This window comes from Sardina pilchardus, chromosome 21 (genome assembly GCF_963854185.1).
Source record: "Sardina pilchardus chromosome 21, fSarPil1.1, whole genome shotgun sequence".
Taxonomy (NCBI): domain Eukaryota; kingdom Metazoa; phylum Chordata; class Actinopteri; order Clupeiformes; family Clupeidae; genus Sardina; species Sardina pilchardus.
Window position 1 is genome coordinate 25,973,727 of NC_085014.1, and position 17,418 is coordinate 25,991,144.

Here is a 17,418-nt window from a genome sequence, read left to right on the forward strand (position 1 = left end):
GCCGTATAATGTATTGAACCCGCGTCCTTCATTGCGGAGCGCGGCCTCTGTTTAAGGGGAGACAATTAGCATTCCGTGTAATAGCAACGTCAATATTTATGGAGGCGGCCATAAAGCAAAGCCTTATTCCATGAATATTCTCTTGATGCCGCCGCAGCGAAAGTCGCGCGGCAAACAAAAGGGTAAACAAAGTTCTTGTGATGAGGGAGGCTTGCTGGCGGTTTTTTCGCGGCGCTGTGAGCGCGCGGCACTCTTTAATACATCATAGTGTCGGCTGGCAGCTGTTGCATTCATCTTCAAATGTCACGCGATATGGGGAAAATGTCGACAGGAGAATGCAAAGGTGTCATGCATCCCGGGGCTTTTGCACGAGAGAAAAAAACGCATCCTTCCCACATACGATAGCATCGGATATTTCTGGAGTAAAGAGAATGGAGTGCGCCAGTTCATTTTGGATGAGACTTGGCTATGGAAGAGCAGGGCATGCAGTGCCCTCATTCCTCAAGCACTCTCTCTGTTGCTCTTCCTCTCTCTCTCTCTCTCTCTCTCTCTCTGTCTCTCTCCTTCCCTCCCTCCCTCTCTCTTTCTCTCTCTCTCTCTCTGTCTGTCTCTCTTATGTTGTGCACTGCTTCGAATTCCCTTGAAACCTCGGGGAGCAAAACGCTGTGATGCTTTTGGTTGTGTTTGCGTCAGAGGTACACAAAAAAAATACACACACAGACTGAAAGGAGAGGGGAGGGCGTAAAGGGAGTGAAAGAGAGAGAGAGATGGAGAGAGGGAGGGAGGGAGAGGGAGGGAGAGAGATGGAGAGAGCACGCCTTTTCACAGGATGGGCTCGCGCTCGCCGTGCGGTGGCTTCTGACCACTCTGTCATCCTCAGGGATCTCTGGAGGAGACCATCTGTTGATCCATTTGTCTTCTGCTCGGCTTCCTTTAGCAGTATGAGTCCTCTATCAATAATCAGCCCATTGCCCTTTCTCAAAGACCACAATCTGGGTTTGTGTACCTTGTGTTGTGGGCTTTTGGATTTTTTTTGTGGGGAGGGGGATGCTCTGTGATTTGTGTGTGTGTGTTTGCACACGTGTGCGTGTGTGTCTGTGCGTGTGTGTGTGTGTGTGTGTTCTCGTATTTGTAAACACAAGAGGGATGTGTGGTTTGTCATGTTTTTTTCTCCCCAGGGTCTGCAGTTCCACCGTATAAACGTCAGTGCTGCACATGATTTAAAGCACTGTTTGTTGGTGTTGCGCTAACCACTCACTGTGTACAGCTGATTGTAATATCCACTATTTCCATTTTATGAGCGACTCGCAACTGAAATTTGGCTCCTACTGAGCCAGACTCAAAATGCCACACCTTTAAATAATGAAGCATAAAATGTTGAAACACCTTATGAATTTTGTATGTCAGCATTACCCAAGGGCCTCGCTTTTGAAATACCTATAAATTCAAATTGACATCCAAAATGTCCACCCATTTCCGTAAAGACGATGGACCAATTTTTGGCACGCCACAGAATCACTCCTACAAAGCGATATAAACAGAATAATGTTAATAAATAATCATCTGATATGTACCTTATTAAGGCAAAAAGCGAATGTAATTTCTGTCTCCATGTGTAGGCTCTACACCCCCCCCCCCCCCCCCCCCCCCATCCCCTTAAGTGAGCCGATTTCATAGCTTTCATAGAGCTTGGCCTTCCTGTCATCTCCTCTCACTCTGTTAACACGCCTGATGGACACTCATGGTGGGAAGCAGAGACAGCGTCTATTTGATCTTTGAATGTGACTCCATATTGCTCATCATTCTAGTGTCCCAGTCCCTCGGAGAGACGCTCACCCACACACACACACACACACACACACACACACACACACACAGACACACGTGCGGCACTGTGCACGCGCACAGCACGATGTTAACACCAGCCCTGCAATTTACGCAATTCCTGAGGGACCCACAGTTGTCAAAGGCAGCCATTTCCTGTCAGAGAGCTGAGAGGGAGTCATTCAGCTCAAAAACATACGACCTCCATGAATTACCAAATACATTTCAAATGGTTACCACTAATAACAGGTCTTCGGGGAAGTGGCATTCAAATCAGTGTTGTTGCCAATTGGGTGTCTGTCTCCTCTTCCCCGAACCAAGATTTCGAACGGCTGCCTTTTTTCAGGAACAGTTATGAGGATGGCTACATTTTATGGCTTTCATTAATTTATGTCAATATTCCTGATTAAATATGATCAACTGGGCCCTGCTCTGAATTGATTTTCCAATAATGTGTTGCAGACAAGTGCTGGCTTTTGAAAGCACCTTGTGCTGCTTTACAGATATGGCATGTCACATAAACAAGTCTTGATTAATAATGCGGATTGATTTATAAATATATTTTTGCTTAAATACATCATGCTAGTTTCTATGTTGGTGTGAAGATCAAGATCATGCTTATCTATTGGCTTTTCTTATTTTTCATGACCACTGCAATGTATTGGCCTGTATCCAGATGAACTGTCAATACAGTTGATTGATTGATATCTTAGACCATGTCTTGTCTCAAATTGAAGGGAAATAGGAGGTGCACTGTGAGATTGACTCTCTCCCGTTGGTCTCTTCCAGGCTTCCTGAGCACCGGAGACCAGGCCGCCAAGGGCAACTACGGGCTGCTGGACCAGATCCAAGCTCTGCGCTGGATCAGCGAGAACATCGGCTACTTTGGGGGCGACCCGAAGCGCATCACCGTGTTCGGCTCGGGCATCGGCGCGTCCTGCGTGAGCCTGCTCACCCTGTCCCACCACTCGGAAGGTACCGGCGCCGCTCCGACACTCCCGCGTGACAGCAAAGCCCCTCTGTTCAGCACATGAAAGTTGGGGATATGTTTACCTGTACATCCGTAATGAGATTAGTTATGTATTATGCATGGGGGTTTGACAGCGCAGATGTAGATGTGCTATATCTCAGAGCCGGGCGCTTTTGCCTGCCAAGAGAATACTGTCAGGCTGCTTTTAACTGATGCCAGTCGAGATGGACATCCCACCGTGCGTGTGTTGGGCCCACACTGTTTAATTCAACGCGCGTCTCTGCGCATTTATGCCACCCAGAGGAACGGCTCCAATATTTCAGCGCCCTTAAAGGGGCAATCAAACAATGGATGTTGGAAGTGGGGGGGGGGGAGGGGGTTAGATTGCATCGGTACTCTGAGCAAACGCTGGAAATATTTCCTGTGCCAAGTTGCTCAATGCACGGCAATGAACGCTGATTGCCGCCGAGGGGTCTCTTTATGCAGCTCGCGGCTTCAATCGAAGGGAATTCTGAATGAGTGGCACTAATGAATGAATCTTATGAATGAATGAGCCACAAATCGTTCCCGATGTCACAGGCACTGGCTGACGCATGCCATACTTTAATGGTTTCTGGTTTCCCCCCATTAACGTCCCACCACTCTGCATAACGTGGCCGAAGGCGACCGGCGTGTCATTTGGACGGCTGGAGATGGAAGAGACGGAGATTGTCGTGATTTCCTCTACATATGCTCAGACATCGCCACTTGACCTTGCGTTAGATGGCTAGCCTGGAGCTAGAGTTGAAAGTCACCGCCAACACTCCTGTCTCTCTCTCTCTCTCTCTCTCGCGCGCTCTCTCTCTCCCCCGGATGGGCGCGAGAAATTTTTGTTTGCTCGGGCCGCTTCCCCCGTGAAGAAGAGATCACGCCGGCATGGACGAGGTCATTTCAAGCGGTTCCACTTTGATTCTTATTACAAGGAGTTCTGCACATTTGCCCTCTCCAATTTGCATGAAAGTCTTACTAATTGCCTTGATTTCCTTAGATGAATGATGACTGCTTTTGGATTGAATTTTGTCCCATAAATGCGTTTTCTATTCATACTCCATGATGCCATGCTCCACGTAGCATGTTATTATACCGCCACAGAGACACCAGCTCGCCACTTCTCTGTAAATTGGATATTACTGATGCTGATATTTTTTCCCCTGAATGGAAATGTATGCCCTACTTGGTTTGATGAGATAAAAAAGGCAGTGGGTAAACCACAGAGATCCTTGAAAAAAAATTGAAGTAGGAAGCTTTCTGTTGCAGCAAGGGCTCTCTCTGTAAGTGTTACCAATATCAATCAGACATCTCCCCAGCATTTTTCAAAGCAGTGATTTGAGTCATCACAGAAAGGATATGCCTGAAGAGGGCTGCCAAAAAGTGACAGCGAACTCCATAGAGAATACTGAGTAGGAATAGGATTCACGTTGTATTACCACTTGTTTAATAGACAGCGAGCCGTTTTCAATTTCCCACTACATGTGGAGTTCTGGGGCCTCACACTTTTGACTTTGCCTCATAAACATTAGTGGGTTATGTTACCTTTTTTCAATCATTAACTCCCATAAAGGAGTCAGGAAAGTTGGCCAACAATATTTGTATAGCGGGTTGAAATTGATTCCCAGAGGGCATAAATATCGACCTGTGCTCCAACTGATGCGGCGGTATATGTCCAGGATGTAAAATGTATGCCCATAAGTTTGTGAATGCCCGGGTCTGCCTTTGCTTACTTCCCCCTGTTGGTCAGACAGCAAACCCACACTATCTGTTCAGCAGTAGGACAAACAACATTACTGTATGAGCGATGCAGCCAAGACAAGCCATTTAGCATGTGCCATCCGGCGGAGGGCCCCTGTGCCATCTACCGCAGGCAGATCCCAGCACAGCGTCTCCCTGGTGCAGGCCTGCTTTGGCTGATGACTGATAATGAGGGCCGTATGCGCGCGCGTGTGTGTGTGCGTAAGTGTGTGTGTGTGTGTGTGTGTGTGTGTGTGTATGTGCCTTGCCTCTTCTTCCACCCCATGCCTTGGCAGCCCACTCCCCCTCCACACCCCCGACGCACTCCCCCCTCACCCCACCCCACCTGCCCGGCGGCGCCCGCTCAGTGGGCGTCCCGTCTGGGCATGCCGGGGGCTTGGTGCCCGGAGCCGCATCCATCACCCCTCCAGCACCCCGAGCTCTGCAGCAAGAGCCCAGGGCCCCTGCGGCGCGATGGATTACAGACAGACGTCCCCGGCCTTCCTCCATCATCAAATCTCAGGGCCGTCATCTGTCTCTCCCCCTTCTATTATGAGCGCGCCTGCCACCCTTTCCCGCTCTTCCCCCGCTCTCTCTCTTCCTCTCTTTCTCTCTCTCTCTCTCCCTCCTTTTTTCTCCGGCTCTGTATCCGCCGGTTTTCTCTCGTCTTGTTTGCTCCCACTGCCTCTCTATGAGTTTCTTCTTGCATAGTGCGTTTACTCTCTTTCCCTTTAGCCTTGTCTGTTTAACTCCCATTTCTCATTCTCCCCCCCCCTCTCTCTCTCTCTCTCTCTGCTTCTCTCTCTCCCTCTCTCTCTCTCTCTCTCCATCTTTCACTCGCTCTTTCACACACATGCACACCTACGTGTTCACATGCCATCCTGCAGTTGAGTCACGGCAAGCGCAAGAGGAGTCCAGAGGTGTGAATCCTTTTGCATAAGCTTCATTTCCTGCCCATTGCTCTTCCCAGAGTCCAGCTCTGGAGTGGCTCCTCTCGGGACGAGGGGAAGTTCAGATGCAAGGGCATTGGCCGGCCTCTGCTGTTTGGCACGGGGTGGAGTCTAATTGAACATGCAGATTTGCCTTTTTCTCCTGCTCTCCTAATAATAATTATGATGTAAAAGGAGAGATGGCACAGTGTAGCACTGCTAGAATATTAAGTGGCTAGAGGCTGAGATGTATGAGAGAGAGAGAGAGAGAGAGAGAGTGAGTGAGTGTGTGTGTGTGTGTGTGTGTGTGTGTGTGTGTGTGTTTGTGTCTTTGTGTATCTGTGTGTGTGCGTGTTTGAGAGACAGAGAGAGAGAGTGTGTTTGAAAGACAGAGAGAGAGAGAAAGAGAGTGTGTGTGTGTGTGTGTGTGTGTGTGTGTAGGGGTGTGGATGTGGGTGTGCATGAGTGAGTGAGAGTGTACAATGGAGGAGGGAGAGCAGGAGAGGAGAAGGGGGGGTACTACTGGCAGTACTGGTGAAGGTCGTTTCTTTTTTTTCCTCTTCCTTTCTTTCCTTCTTTTTTTTCTGTTCCGGTAACTAATCAGCCTAAAAGCTCTGCTTCTGAGGAAGTGCTCCCCTTTTAATGGAACATCTCATACATTAAAGACGGAGGGCTGTGTGGAGGATTCCTCATGCACATGTCAGCTTTCATTTTTATTAAGACTTCTAGGTTATTGAGGGCCATAAATGTGCATGGTAAATGGTGGCCCGCTTTTATTAGGATGATGCTGTGAGCGCTGTGCTTGGTAATGCCGAGGCCCAGTACTGTGTTATTGATACCGATCTCAATGCAAAATGCGGAATGAATAAAGAGACTCTGGAGAAATTGCAGTGAGGAGAGAGAGAGAGAGAGAGAGAGAAGGAGAGAGGAGAGAGAGAGAGGGAGGAAGGGATGAGCAGCCTGCTAGTCTGGCGAAAGAGAGTATCCTCCATTTTAGCAGCATGTGTTATGGTGTGCAAAATGACTGTAAAATTCGACATAGAGCAGAACACAGTGGATTTTATGGCAAGATTGATCTGCGCTGTAATGGATGAATTTCTGTTTTTTTTCCCCTCTCCCTCTTCTGCTTCTGTTTGAAATCGTCAGTCCATGACAGAGAAATCCTCAGTAGCATGACTCATGATCCCCAATGCTTGTTGACGATTGCCTGTGTTTTGATTGGAGGATTAGCAGAAGTAGCGGTTGTTGTCTTTATCATTAGCGCTAGTTGACACTGAATGGGTGAGATAGTGAGCAATGTGAAAGAGTTTATTCCCCCCCTCGCCCCCTACCTAACCACCACCACCACCACCACCACCTCCAGTTTATCAGCTGCTCAAGCATTGCGGCACAGAAGAAGCCATTTGCCTTTTAAGTGTGGGGAAAGCCACACTCATGCTTCTGGCGCTAACAGGAAGCCGTCACGATGCCACTCAGGCCAGACTCATGCCGCTGACGCTCAGCCACTCCACTGCACCCTTCAATCTCACCACATATCAGTCAGGCACAGTTCTGTGCGTCAGACCCCCTGCATGTCATTACAGCAGCAGTGGTGGTGGCAGAGTATTATGTGTCATGAGTCCTCTTCACACCACACATGGATTTGAAGGCAGTGTTGATTTCCCTCAGCTGCGACTGTGACACATGTAAGCTTTCAGTGGAGCCAACCTGTATTACACATGGGAGACATGTATTTGGGTGTTTGGGGGGAGGGGGGTGGGGGCGCCATTCTAAGGCATTAATGTGCATGAATGTGACAGCTGGGATGATGTGTGGGTATATTTACTATTTTATTTATTTATTTTTGCTGTTATTTATTTTGCGTGAATGAGTGCTTTGAGACGCCCTCCCTGCCGTGGAGGCTCATTATTGGTCTTAATCGTTTTCGTTAATCCTATTTGCCTTACATGACACTTTCAAGCCGGTGGCATGTGAAAAGTGTCTGCGCGGGACTTTCATCTGACTAAAGTCCTGTGCAGGAGTGGATTATGTGATGGCTTTGGCGAACCATGTCCTCCACACACACACGCACACACACACACACACACACCTCTGGTGTTTTTGCACTCCGATCACACACGGCCAGAGAGTCGACATGCTTAGGGTGGCGCTTTCGATGCCCACACATACTCAGCACATGTGGCGGGCCGCTCGGCCCGTACGTGATGCGAACGCCCACAGAATTATTAGGCCCGGATTTAATCTCACGCCGTCACACTTTTTTAATGGAAACCATTTTGTGAGTCAAAGGACGTGTAGTAGCACAGCCTCTTATCTGTTCCAGAGTGATTTCTCATACACATATCAGCACACACACACACACACACACACACACACACACACACACACACACACACACACACACAGAGAGACACAAATGTGCGCACATGTGCACGCACAGACACACTCACACACACACACACACACACACACACACACACACACACACACACACAAATGGATACTTCCATGCATACGTGAGCTCACACACATACAAACACACTCTCGGCTTCCCAACTAATTCATATGGTCTGAAATCAGGGCTGAGGAGCTCAGACGCAGTGACAATGCATTCTTCATCCTCCTCCAATATTGATACTGACTCCCTGCGTGACCCCATTAAAAGTACACACAGGCACAACCTGTTTTTTTGAAACCGCGGAAAGAGGCCACGAAGTGAAAATGCACATCAATACTTCCTCCGTGAGGTTACAGTCCATCCTTAACCCTCGAGAAATTACAAAACCCCCGTCATATCTCTCCACTGAGGCACTCTGAAATGGAGCCCAGAGGAACATCTCCCCCTCTCTCTCTCTCTCTCTCTCTCTCGCTCTCTCTCCTTCTCCCTGTCTGTCTCTGTCTCTCTCTCACCCGCCCGGCTCCAGTTGGCTGATGGCTGAGGCTGCGGCAAACATTTATATTTCATACTTTAATGTGCAGGCATCACAACAGCCAGCCCTAGCTGCGGGGCGTCGCCAACGCCCGCAGGTAAATGTCACATCAGATCACGGCCCAGAGGGGGAGAGGGAATTGGAGTCCCGTCTACGGCTGCTACGCTCTCAAAGCCAGGGGTTGTTGAGAGAGAGAGAGAGGAGAGGAGAGGAGAGAGGGAGAGGGAGAGAGAGAGGGATGGAGAGGGGTAGTAATTGTTGTACTGTATAAGAACCATGCATGCCGGGCCAAGGCCTTCATTTGTGTAGTTGAATAGTTTAATTTTCCACATGTCAGTTATTCAGTTTCATGTCAATACTTATCAATGTGTTGGGCACAAAATGGAGTCCTCCAGAGATTATTGTTATTTTTTTTTTTATCATTTCCTGGTTATTTTTTTATTTATTTTCTCTTTTTTCTGATTTCTTTTCTGATTCTGAAAGCATCCGCATGAAGCGGCCATGAATAGCTGTGAATGGCTCTGTCAATTTTTGAATTTATCTGCTCCGATTGACAACACAGATAATTAAAAAGTGGGGGATTTGGTAGAAATTGATTTTTTTTTCTCTTTCTTTTCTTCTGGCGCCGTACGTATGCCATCGCATGTATTCAATCTGGGCCTCCTCACGAGAGAAAGGCAGAGAGCTGTCCTCCATCCCACTAGCATACAGCATGCTGTCCTTTCATCAAAAGCCTCCACTTGACAAAACAAAGTCACATCGCTCCGAATTTTTTTTATTTTTGTAAGGAATGAATAGGTGTTTCTTTTTCAAGAGGAGTTGAAAGAGAATGGGAGATACCTCTAAGGACAAGTCATTATTCCCTTTCTCGAGTTTTTGCGTGACGGCACGGCGGGGTAATGATTAGCACACCCCAGTGAGTCCCAGTTGTAGCTGGGAGTTGACGCAGTGTGTCGCCACCCATACACGGGGGCGGCGGACAGTTATGGATGGACAGGTGGTTGAGAGGGGGAGAGGGAGAATGAGGGAAAAAATGCCCACAACTGGCGCTTTCCCTCTCCTCCTCAAGGAGAAATGAACAGGTGAGTAATGGCCGTCTGAAGAGCTCGCAGTTCATTCTGGGTCCGGAGTCATCCATCTGACTTCTACCTGCAGCAGCCCGTCAGCCCCTCCGAGTAATAAAACACACCCGGCCCCTCGGCACGCGAAAGCCACCACATAGCTCATACTCACCCCCTACAAAACAGATGAAGGAGTGGCGGCGGGCAACAATAAAGAAAAACATTATGTGGAGCCGGGCCGTTAGCGGACCGTTAGAGTTAGCATGGTGCGCGGGCCCTTGATCAAGAGGCGTTTCTCCTGTACACCGCACACACACACACACACAACCCCCCCGCCCCCACGAGGGCCCTACATTATGCATAATCAGCGCGGCCACTCTCGCTCCTGCATGGCCACGGGACGACACCGCTAGATAAGCCGTCTCAGCAGCTGTTGGCCTTCTCTTAATGCAGCAGCCACTGCTCTGCTCTCTGAGGTGGGTGGTGGTGGAGGGGGGGTGGGGGGTGGACATGGCTAGCGCGTGCGGCGAGGGAATAGGGAACCTCCCATTTGTCTTCAAACGGCTTCTGCTTACGGTGATGCAGCTCGTTGAGCAACTTAACTGTCCCCCTGGTGCCACTGCCCCGCTCACCCACGACCATTTCTCCATGAATAAAAATATATGGGAAGAGCCTGTGCCATTTGGATTTGGATTTTTTTATTATTATTATTCCACGACTAAAAAAAGACTTTCGGGTTTTATGCCTTTTGGCAAGGGGGAACTGTAAAAGCATATTACTGCGGCCCAAAACAGAGATGTGTGTCAACAAGAGGGAGCAGGTCCTCTTAGGATAGCGTTGAGCACACTAACCTCCACGTACTCCCCCAATCACACACTGTAATTAGCCCGCGTTATAAACTGCAGCTGTAAAACGGCGGAGAAGTGAGTTTGGGGAGGTAATTACTTCAGCAGGTAAACATAATGATTCTCCCTTTAATAAGCATTATGTATTCTTTCATAGGGTTTCCTCTGCATATCTATTGCCTTGAAATTGCTACTTAGGTATCTCAGGAGATGCTGTGGTTTTTTTTGTGTGTGCTCCGTTCGTGATATTAAAAGTCCATTAAAGGCAATGGGGTATTCCGCACAGCGATTCTGGGTTGGTGTGCCTTCGCATGCGTTGCTCAGTAGTCTAGCGGTGTTTCCATGTTACAATTCCCCCAAGGTTTGTGCTCTTTTTTTCTCCTTCTTCTTAGAGGCTCTACCACCCTCCCCCTGTCTCTCTCTTCATCCCGTGTCCTTCTCCATCCTCCTTTCCCTCTCAACCCCCACTCCCTCCTCCCTCCTTCTATCATGCTCTCCATGCATTCTCTCTCTCTCTCTCGTGCTTTCTTTTTTGTTCTTCTTTTCTTCTCTTGTTCTCCCACACATTCGCCATCTTATTTTCTCCACATTCTCATCTCTGTCATTTCTTTCTCTCTCTTGTGAGCCACCCTTTTTTCTCATCCCTCTCTCCCTCCCTCCCTCGGTGGCCCTAAGAGGGCTGAAAAGCGGCCATTATGGCTGAATGCATGGCCCGTCTGTGTTGGTGGGAAGGAGCTGGCTCTCCTCCGCTTGCCCACCTGCACAGGAAGCCCTGACACAAAAGCACAGACAGCTGAGCACCACAGCTCATCTCTGAACTGCCCCCTCTCTCTCTCTCACACACACACACACACACACACACACGGATACACACACACATGGACACACACACACACATGGATACACACACAAACACACACACTCTCTCTCACACAACACACACACACACACACACACGGATACACACACACATGGATACACACACAAACACACACACTCTCTCTCACACAACACACACACACACACACACACACACATGGATACACAGACAAACACACACACACACACACACACACACACACTCACACATGGATACACACTCTCACACACACCCACTCACACATGGATACACACACTCTCATACACACTCTCACACACACACACATACACACACACAATTACACACTCAATGACATGCACATACACAGACACACACCCACACCTCTCTCACCCACTCTCTCACCCAGTTCCCATCCCTCCTCCATATCAACCAGCTCTTTGTTTCTGCCCCTGATAACATCAAACATGACCAAAACCAGTCCCCCGACTTCGCAATTGCTCCTGCATTGCAAATCATGCCAAGCCGGCCACTGCCGAGGCAATAGCTCGGCTTTAGTAGGAGTAGGCTATGAAAGTGGGGGTGGATGTTAAATCAACAGAAAAACGAAGGAGGGAGGGAGGGAGGGAGGTTGGGAGAGAGAGAGAGAAGAGAGAGAGAGAGGAAAGAGAGATGAAGAGAAAGAGAAACAAAGCTTCTGTAGCTTGCGAATGCAGCTCACATCTCTTGCCCCTTTGGTTTGTTAAGACTTCATTAAGGCATTTGCACAGTACAGATCTCGCTCTGTCTTGCGGACTCCTCTATTTGTGTAATCTGGTTTGGTTCGGTGTTCATTTGTGCTCCTGCAGTCTGCGCGGTGGATGCCATGCGGCGCCTCGCTGGGCAGCTCAGTCGGAGGCGCCACTGGGTGCCCAGGTCTGCCCTCTGATTCGAACACTTCCTTAACTGCCGTCCTGATGCTTCTGCTCTCTCGTCTCTCGCTCTCTCCTTCTTTCTCTTTCTCTGTTTTTCTCCTTCTCTCTCCCTCTCTCTCCCTCTCTCCCTTGTGTTGCTGTGACTGTTGACAGCACCCATCCCTGAGAGCCTCCATCCCATTGTTCCCTTCTCTCCCCTTCTTCCCCCTCCTCTCAAGCTCTCAAGTCTCCACCACCACCGACACCTCCACCACCCACACCACCCACACCACCACCCCCCCATCTCTTCATTTCATTTTCAGATTCACTTGGAGAAAAGTGGTGTGATCCCAGCCCTCCCCACGTCTGACAGCAGCCACAGAATTTACCTGAGCTCGGCTTTTGTTAAAAAGTTGTGTGCTTTTTCCTGCCATTTCATTCAGAGTATTCAGACTCGCTGCTATTCACGATAAATTTCAAAAAAAAAAAAAAAAAAAAGACACCATTCATGCTCAGCAAAACTCTCAGTCTCCGTCTCAGACAGAAGGAAATCATTTCGCTGTCGGGGATAAGGAATGCCTGGGGATGTTTTTTGAAATGAATAGCGTTGTTGGGCCCTCACGCGCCGTTACGTCTGCGGACGATCTAGGCGCACGTCACGTGTGCGCGCGTGCTAGCACGCGGTGTGTCTTTAGCACGCATGGCAGAATAAATTGTGTCATGGCGCGAGGATCTGATGCATTTTGACCTGTGGAGTCCACGCCATCTGGACCATTAGGTGTTAAGGGAGCACCTCCATCCATGCATGAGCTGGGAAGGTGTGCACTGAGGCTACATAGATACTCTGGGCAAAAACAAAAACGCTAGCAAGGGGGGGAAATGCACAGTCTGAGCACAATTAGGTCCCAAATGAGCAAAACTTTGCAAAAAAAAAAGCAAACATGCTGAATACAAGCAAATATTGTGGGACTTAAGCCATTTCAGCTTGACAAAGAACCACAATTCCTCAGCTTTCAAGTATGCAGTGGATTTTTCTGTTAGATTGAGAAGTTACATTTTAACATTTATATATTTGGATTGCTTTCCACAAAACCAAGTAACCATCAGTGTTCAGAAAAGATGGCGTTTTTACTGTGTCACCCCTTAAGCATTTATTGTACTAGTAGTAGGACTATATAATTTACACAATGAATTAACATTGTGCAGTAATAGTAATAGTAGTTTTATAGTAGTAGCAGTAGCAATAGTATTATTTTGTGTATTTTCAGAAGGCAGAAGAGTTGAAACTAGTCTTTTTTTCCACGGAAAATTCCTCTCAGCTTAGCACTCTGCTGACCACAGGATTCCCCCAGGGCCCAGGTGTTGCTCTTTTCCGGCACGCTGTGCTTTAGTGTGCCAGAGAGAAACAAACAGCGACTTTCTCCTTGTTAAAACAGCCCCGGCGATCCCTCTCTCGGCGTCTGGCGTGCGCACACCTCTGTGGCGTGTCTGTACGAGCGGCGTGTGCGCTCTCCGCGCGCCGACAGACGCCGGTCCCTGCCAGACAGTTGCGGGCGCTCCCCCGTGTCCCCGGAACTCCCGCAAATTGGTAAAGGCTTCATTAGCCGCGACCGGAGCCAGCACAGAAGGAACATCTGTTTGCTAACCGGTGGTGTTGTTACCCAGCCTCCGCCGTATGCCTTACTGCCGGCGCCATCCCTGGGCTGCTAATATAATCCTCATTAGACGCCTGCTTCTTGATGGGAAGCGGGGCGGCAGCGGCGGCGGCGGCGGCAGAGGCAGAGGCTCGCACCTCTCCCAGCGGTGGCCATTAGCCGGCACTCCCGGCGCCAGGCTGACCCTCACCCAGAGCCCCTAAATTACCTCACCTTGACCAGGCCCGGGTGGAGGGAGGGCCGGCCATCGCCACGGAGGGGTGGGGTGTTTTTTTTTTTTTGTCAGCTCACCAGTGCGGTATTGATTTCTCCTGGTTCTATATCAGGTCACACGTAAAAGCCTGGCCGGCGAAGGTAATAGGCTCTCCCCAGAAACAACAGTTGCTCTGCGCTCGGCGCACGCGCGTTCCACATGAGAAGGTCAAATCGTCTGTTTTGACTGGCTCTTACTCCGGGGCGCCGCGATGTTGAACTGTCGGAGCATTAGAGATCGCGCGGCTTTAATTTGATGAGAACCAAAAGCGGAGTTCATAACTCGGTGTCAAAACCAATCAGGCTCCGACGCGGCGGCGAAGTAGCGGGTTTTCGCGCACACGGCGATGCTCGGCATGCATGACCATCACAGGCACGCCCCGCAGTACGCCGCGTTTTCCCATCAGGATGAAGATGAATTGTTTGTTTTCATTCCGCTGTTCCAGAGAGGTCAAACTGACCCCCTTTTGTGACCGATTCTCACAATTATGCTGATGATGACACACGGTAATTGAACTAGCCTCTTGACGTCTCCGTGGTAATGGGCTACACTTCACAGCTCCGCCGCGTTGTGTGTTGCGCACGCCGTGGCCAGTTACCACGCTCGGTTAATGAGGGATTGAAAACAGGTTATGTTTCCCATTTGTTTTCCCCGTCGTTAAAAAAGAATCTCACCTTGCTTCAGCTGAGCCTGAAACCCCGGCGTTGGTACTAAAATAAATGAAAAATAAATAATAATGATAATAATAATAATAAAAAAAGCGTGCAGTAAAAAATATCACACAGAGACCCGTGTGGGTTGGGCTCAGGCTGGGGTGTGTGTGTGTGTGTGTGGTGTGTGTGTGTGTGTGTGTGCGTGCGTGCGTGCGTACGTGCGTGTGTGTGTGTGTGTGTGTGTGTGGTGTGTGTGTGTGTGTGTGTGTGTGTTGTGTGTGTGTGTGTGTGTGTGTGTGTGTGTGTGTGCACGTGCGTGGGCCCAGGATTAGCTCAGCTGCGCGGCCTCCTCCTCCCCTCTGACTGCGCGGCGCCTCCGCTGGGACTCCGGGGGGAAGCCGCGTGGCTGCAGCTGCGTGCCCACTGGCACCGACCACAGCGCCCGCGCGGGCACAGAGGGCGTGGCCGAGTGGAGCGCACGCTCCCGGCCTCCCGTCTGCCTGCCATCACAGAAGGAGAGAGAGAGATAGAGAGAGAGAGAGAGAGCAAACAAACTCCCCATCGTCCCCCCCACCCTGGCCCCCGCTTCTATCTCGGTCTTTCGCTCACTTCTTCCTTCCAGCGATAATCATTTTTCCTCTCGTTCCTTCCCTCCCACCGGCGGCGGGGTTTTTGGCTGTGAAAGGCTGATAATCGGAGGCTGTGATCGGCGAGGCAGAAAGGCCACTATTGTGCGGGCGCTCCGCTCCGCGCCCCGCCTCTGCCCTCCCCCTCGCCTCGCGCCGCCTCGACCTGGAGTGGACGCGCCGCTGTGCGCCCCACGACTCGGTGGGAAAAAGCCTCCGCGCTCCGGCTACCTGAGTCGCGTTGGACGTCGCCGCTGCGTTAAACTCTCTCTCCGTGGGCCTTCCTCGCGGTGGCGAGCAAAGATCTCTCAGCGTCGCACAGGGGGCCGTAATCACTTGAGCTCCTTGAGGTATTCGCCCTTTTGCGGCCGCCGACTCCACGGCGAAGGGAAATGCAATAGACTTGTCTCGGGATATCAGGACAAGTTGACTGACATTCAAAGTAATACCGTGTATGTGGCCTTTTGGCGAAGTTGTGATAAACAGGAGAGCCGAATAAACCTGGAATGTGGCTAGCGATGGAGAGGCCCTCCAAAAGTGTCACGAGGGATTTGCTCCTCGGCCTGGAGGCATTAACAAGAAAAGTCTCAAAATACGACTGAAGTAATAAATATTCATTATACGGTCATTATGATCCTGACATTATCAATCTGCTCCCAATTATCCATGCGAGGGTGGCTAGAATGATACGCTATTATCTCCCATTTTGGAATGCCGTCGTTTTCAAAGGCTGTTCAAATATTATACTCGAGCTGAAAAGATGGTGTGGGGCAGTGCTCACTCTGGCGGAGTCAATATTGGCGTCCAGGGCGTTTATGGTTGCCCTGGGTGTACTTCCCCGTGGGTGAGCGCGGTGGGGTAGGGGCGGCAGCACATGAAGCAGGGCTCCAGTCCCATGATGTTTGTCCATAAGGTCCGTGTACGTTTGGCGTGAAACGCTGATTTCGTCATGTTGACCGACAAGCTTAGCGGCGGTGGAATTATCTCCGGCAAAGAGAGCCTGCTTTCAAGGAAATCAGCTTTAAAACACACGCACACACTGACGCGCGCACACACACACACACACACACACAGGCAGGCGCACACACATACGCACACAGTGTACAGGATTTTGTTGTGTGATTTATTGGGTGCTAGCATGTGGCTGCTGCTAGCTGCTAGCTGCCACTGTCACCACCAGCAGCAGCAGCAGCAGCAGCAGCAGCAGCACGGTGCGTTGCTCAGCTTCCCACTGAAGGATGATGGATGAGGAAGGGGGCAGGCCCTGTCCGTCGATAAAGCACATGCCCGTTCCCAGATGCCACAGCAATGAGCTGCGCTCCCCCCACCCACCCCCTCCTCTCTCAGGCATACTAATAGAGCCTGGTAGATGGCTCAGAGCACACAGACGGAGCCAGCATAAATGTCAAATATTGACACATGCTGTAAGTGCCTCGGGGGCTCCCGTCCAGATTTGGTGGGTTAGCTTTAGCCTGTTAGCCTTTTGTCGGTTATGAGGCGTTCAGTTCAATTCAGCTCATCTGCATTGATTTTCTAGCCCGCCTTGGGAGCTGATACACAGCGAAAGGCATGGGGGTGATATCCATATGTTGATGGGCTGTAAGAGCAGAGGCCAAGAGTCGTGCATCTCCAATAAGGCCTGAGTAATTCAACCATGGCCGCTTACGGGGCTGTTGTGAATGCTATTCCTTTCAGTCACCAAAGAGGACTGTTCTGGTGTTATGAAAAATCAATAGCAATGATGTTATCTGCAATTCATGTTCCACTGTGAAGAGTAGTTACAGCAACATAACTTACCCCGATTATGTGGTAGAATGTCGTGCCTTTTCTCTGTCACATTTCATAGGGCAAGTTGTATTTTTCAAAAATTAGTGGAATTTCAGCAATGGCTTTGAATGTCATTGAATATCTAACATGCCATAACACTGAATTAAAAACAGGGTCGTTTGTACAGCAACACAAGGGGATGATGAAATTGCACTGTGACTCACCAGTGACACTGAGATGTTTGGAGCCGCAGCGAGACCATTTCAGCATTCAGCGCATTTTTTTCCACACGCAGAGCCTTGGCCTGCTGTAAATACTCCCAAGGGATAGTGGCACTCAGTGCTGAATATTAAGAGCCCTGACTTTCGTTGCCTTCCTCAGGCACGCTCTTTTATCACCAAACCCCG

At 49.8% G+C, this 17,418-nt stretch overlaps 1 protein-coding gene across 1 annotated transcript in view; it reads left to right on the top strand.

Moving 5' to 3' along the window:
* nlgn3a (neuroligin 3a) overlaps nucleotides 1-17,418 on the top strand; it is an 83,709-nt gene that overhangs the window by 46,211 nt on the left and 20,080 nt on the right. The window contains exon 3 of the mRNA XM_062525374.1: nucleotides 2,614-2,799. Within this exon, the coding sequence (XP_062381358.1) occupies nucleotides 2,614-2,799 (186 nt within the window). The remainder of the gene's footprint in view (nucleotides 1-2,613; nucleotides 2,800-17,418) is intronic.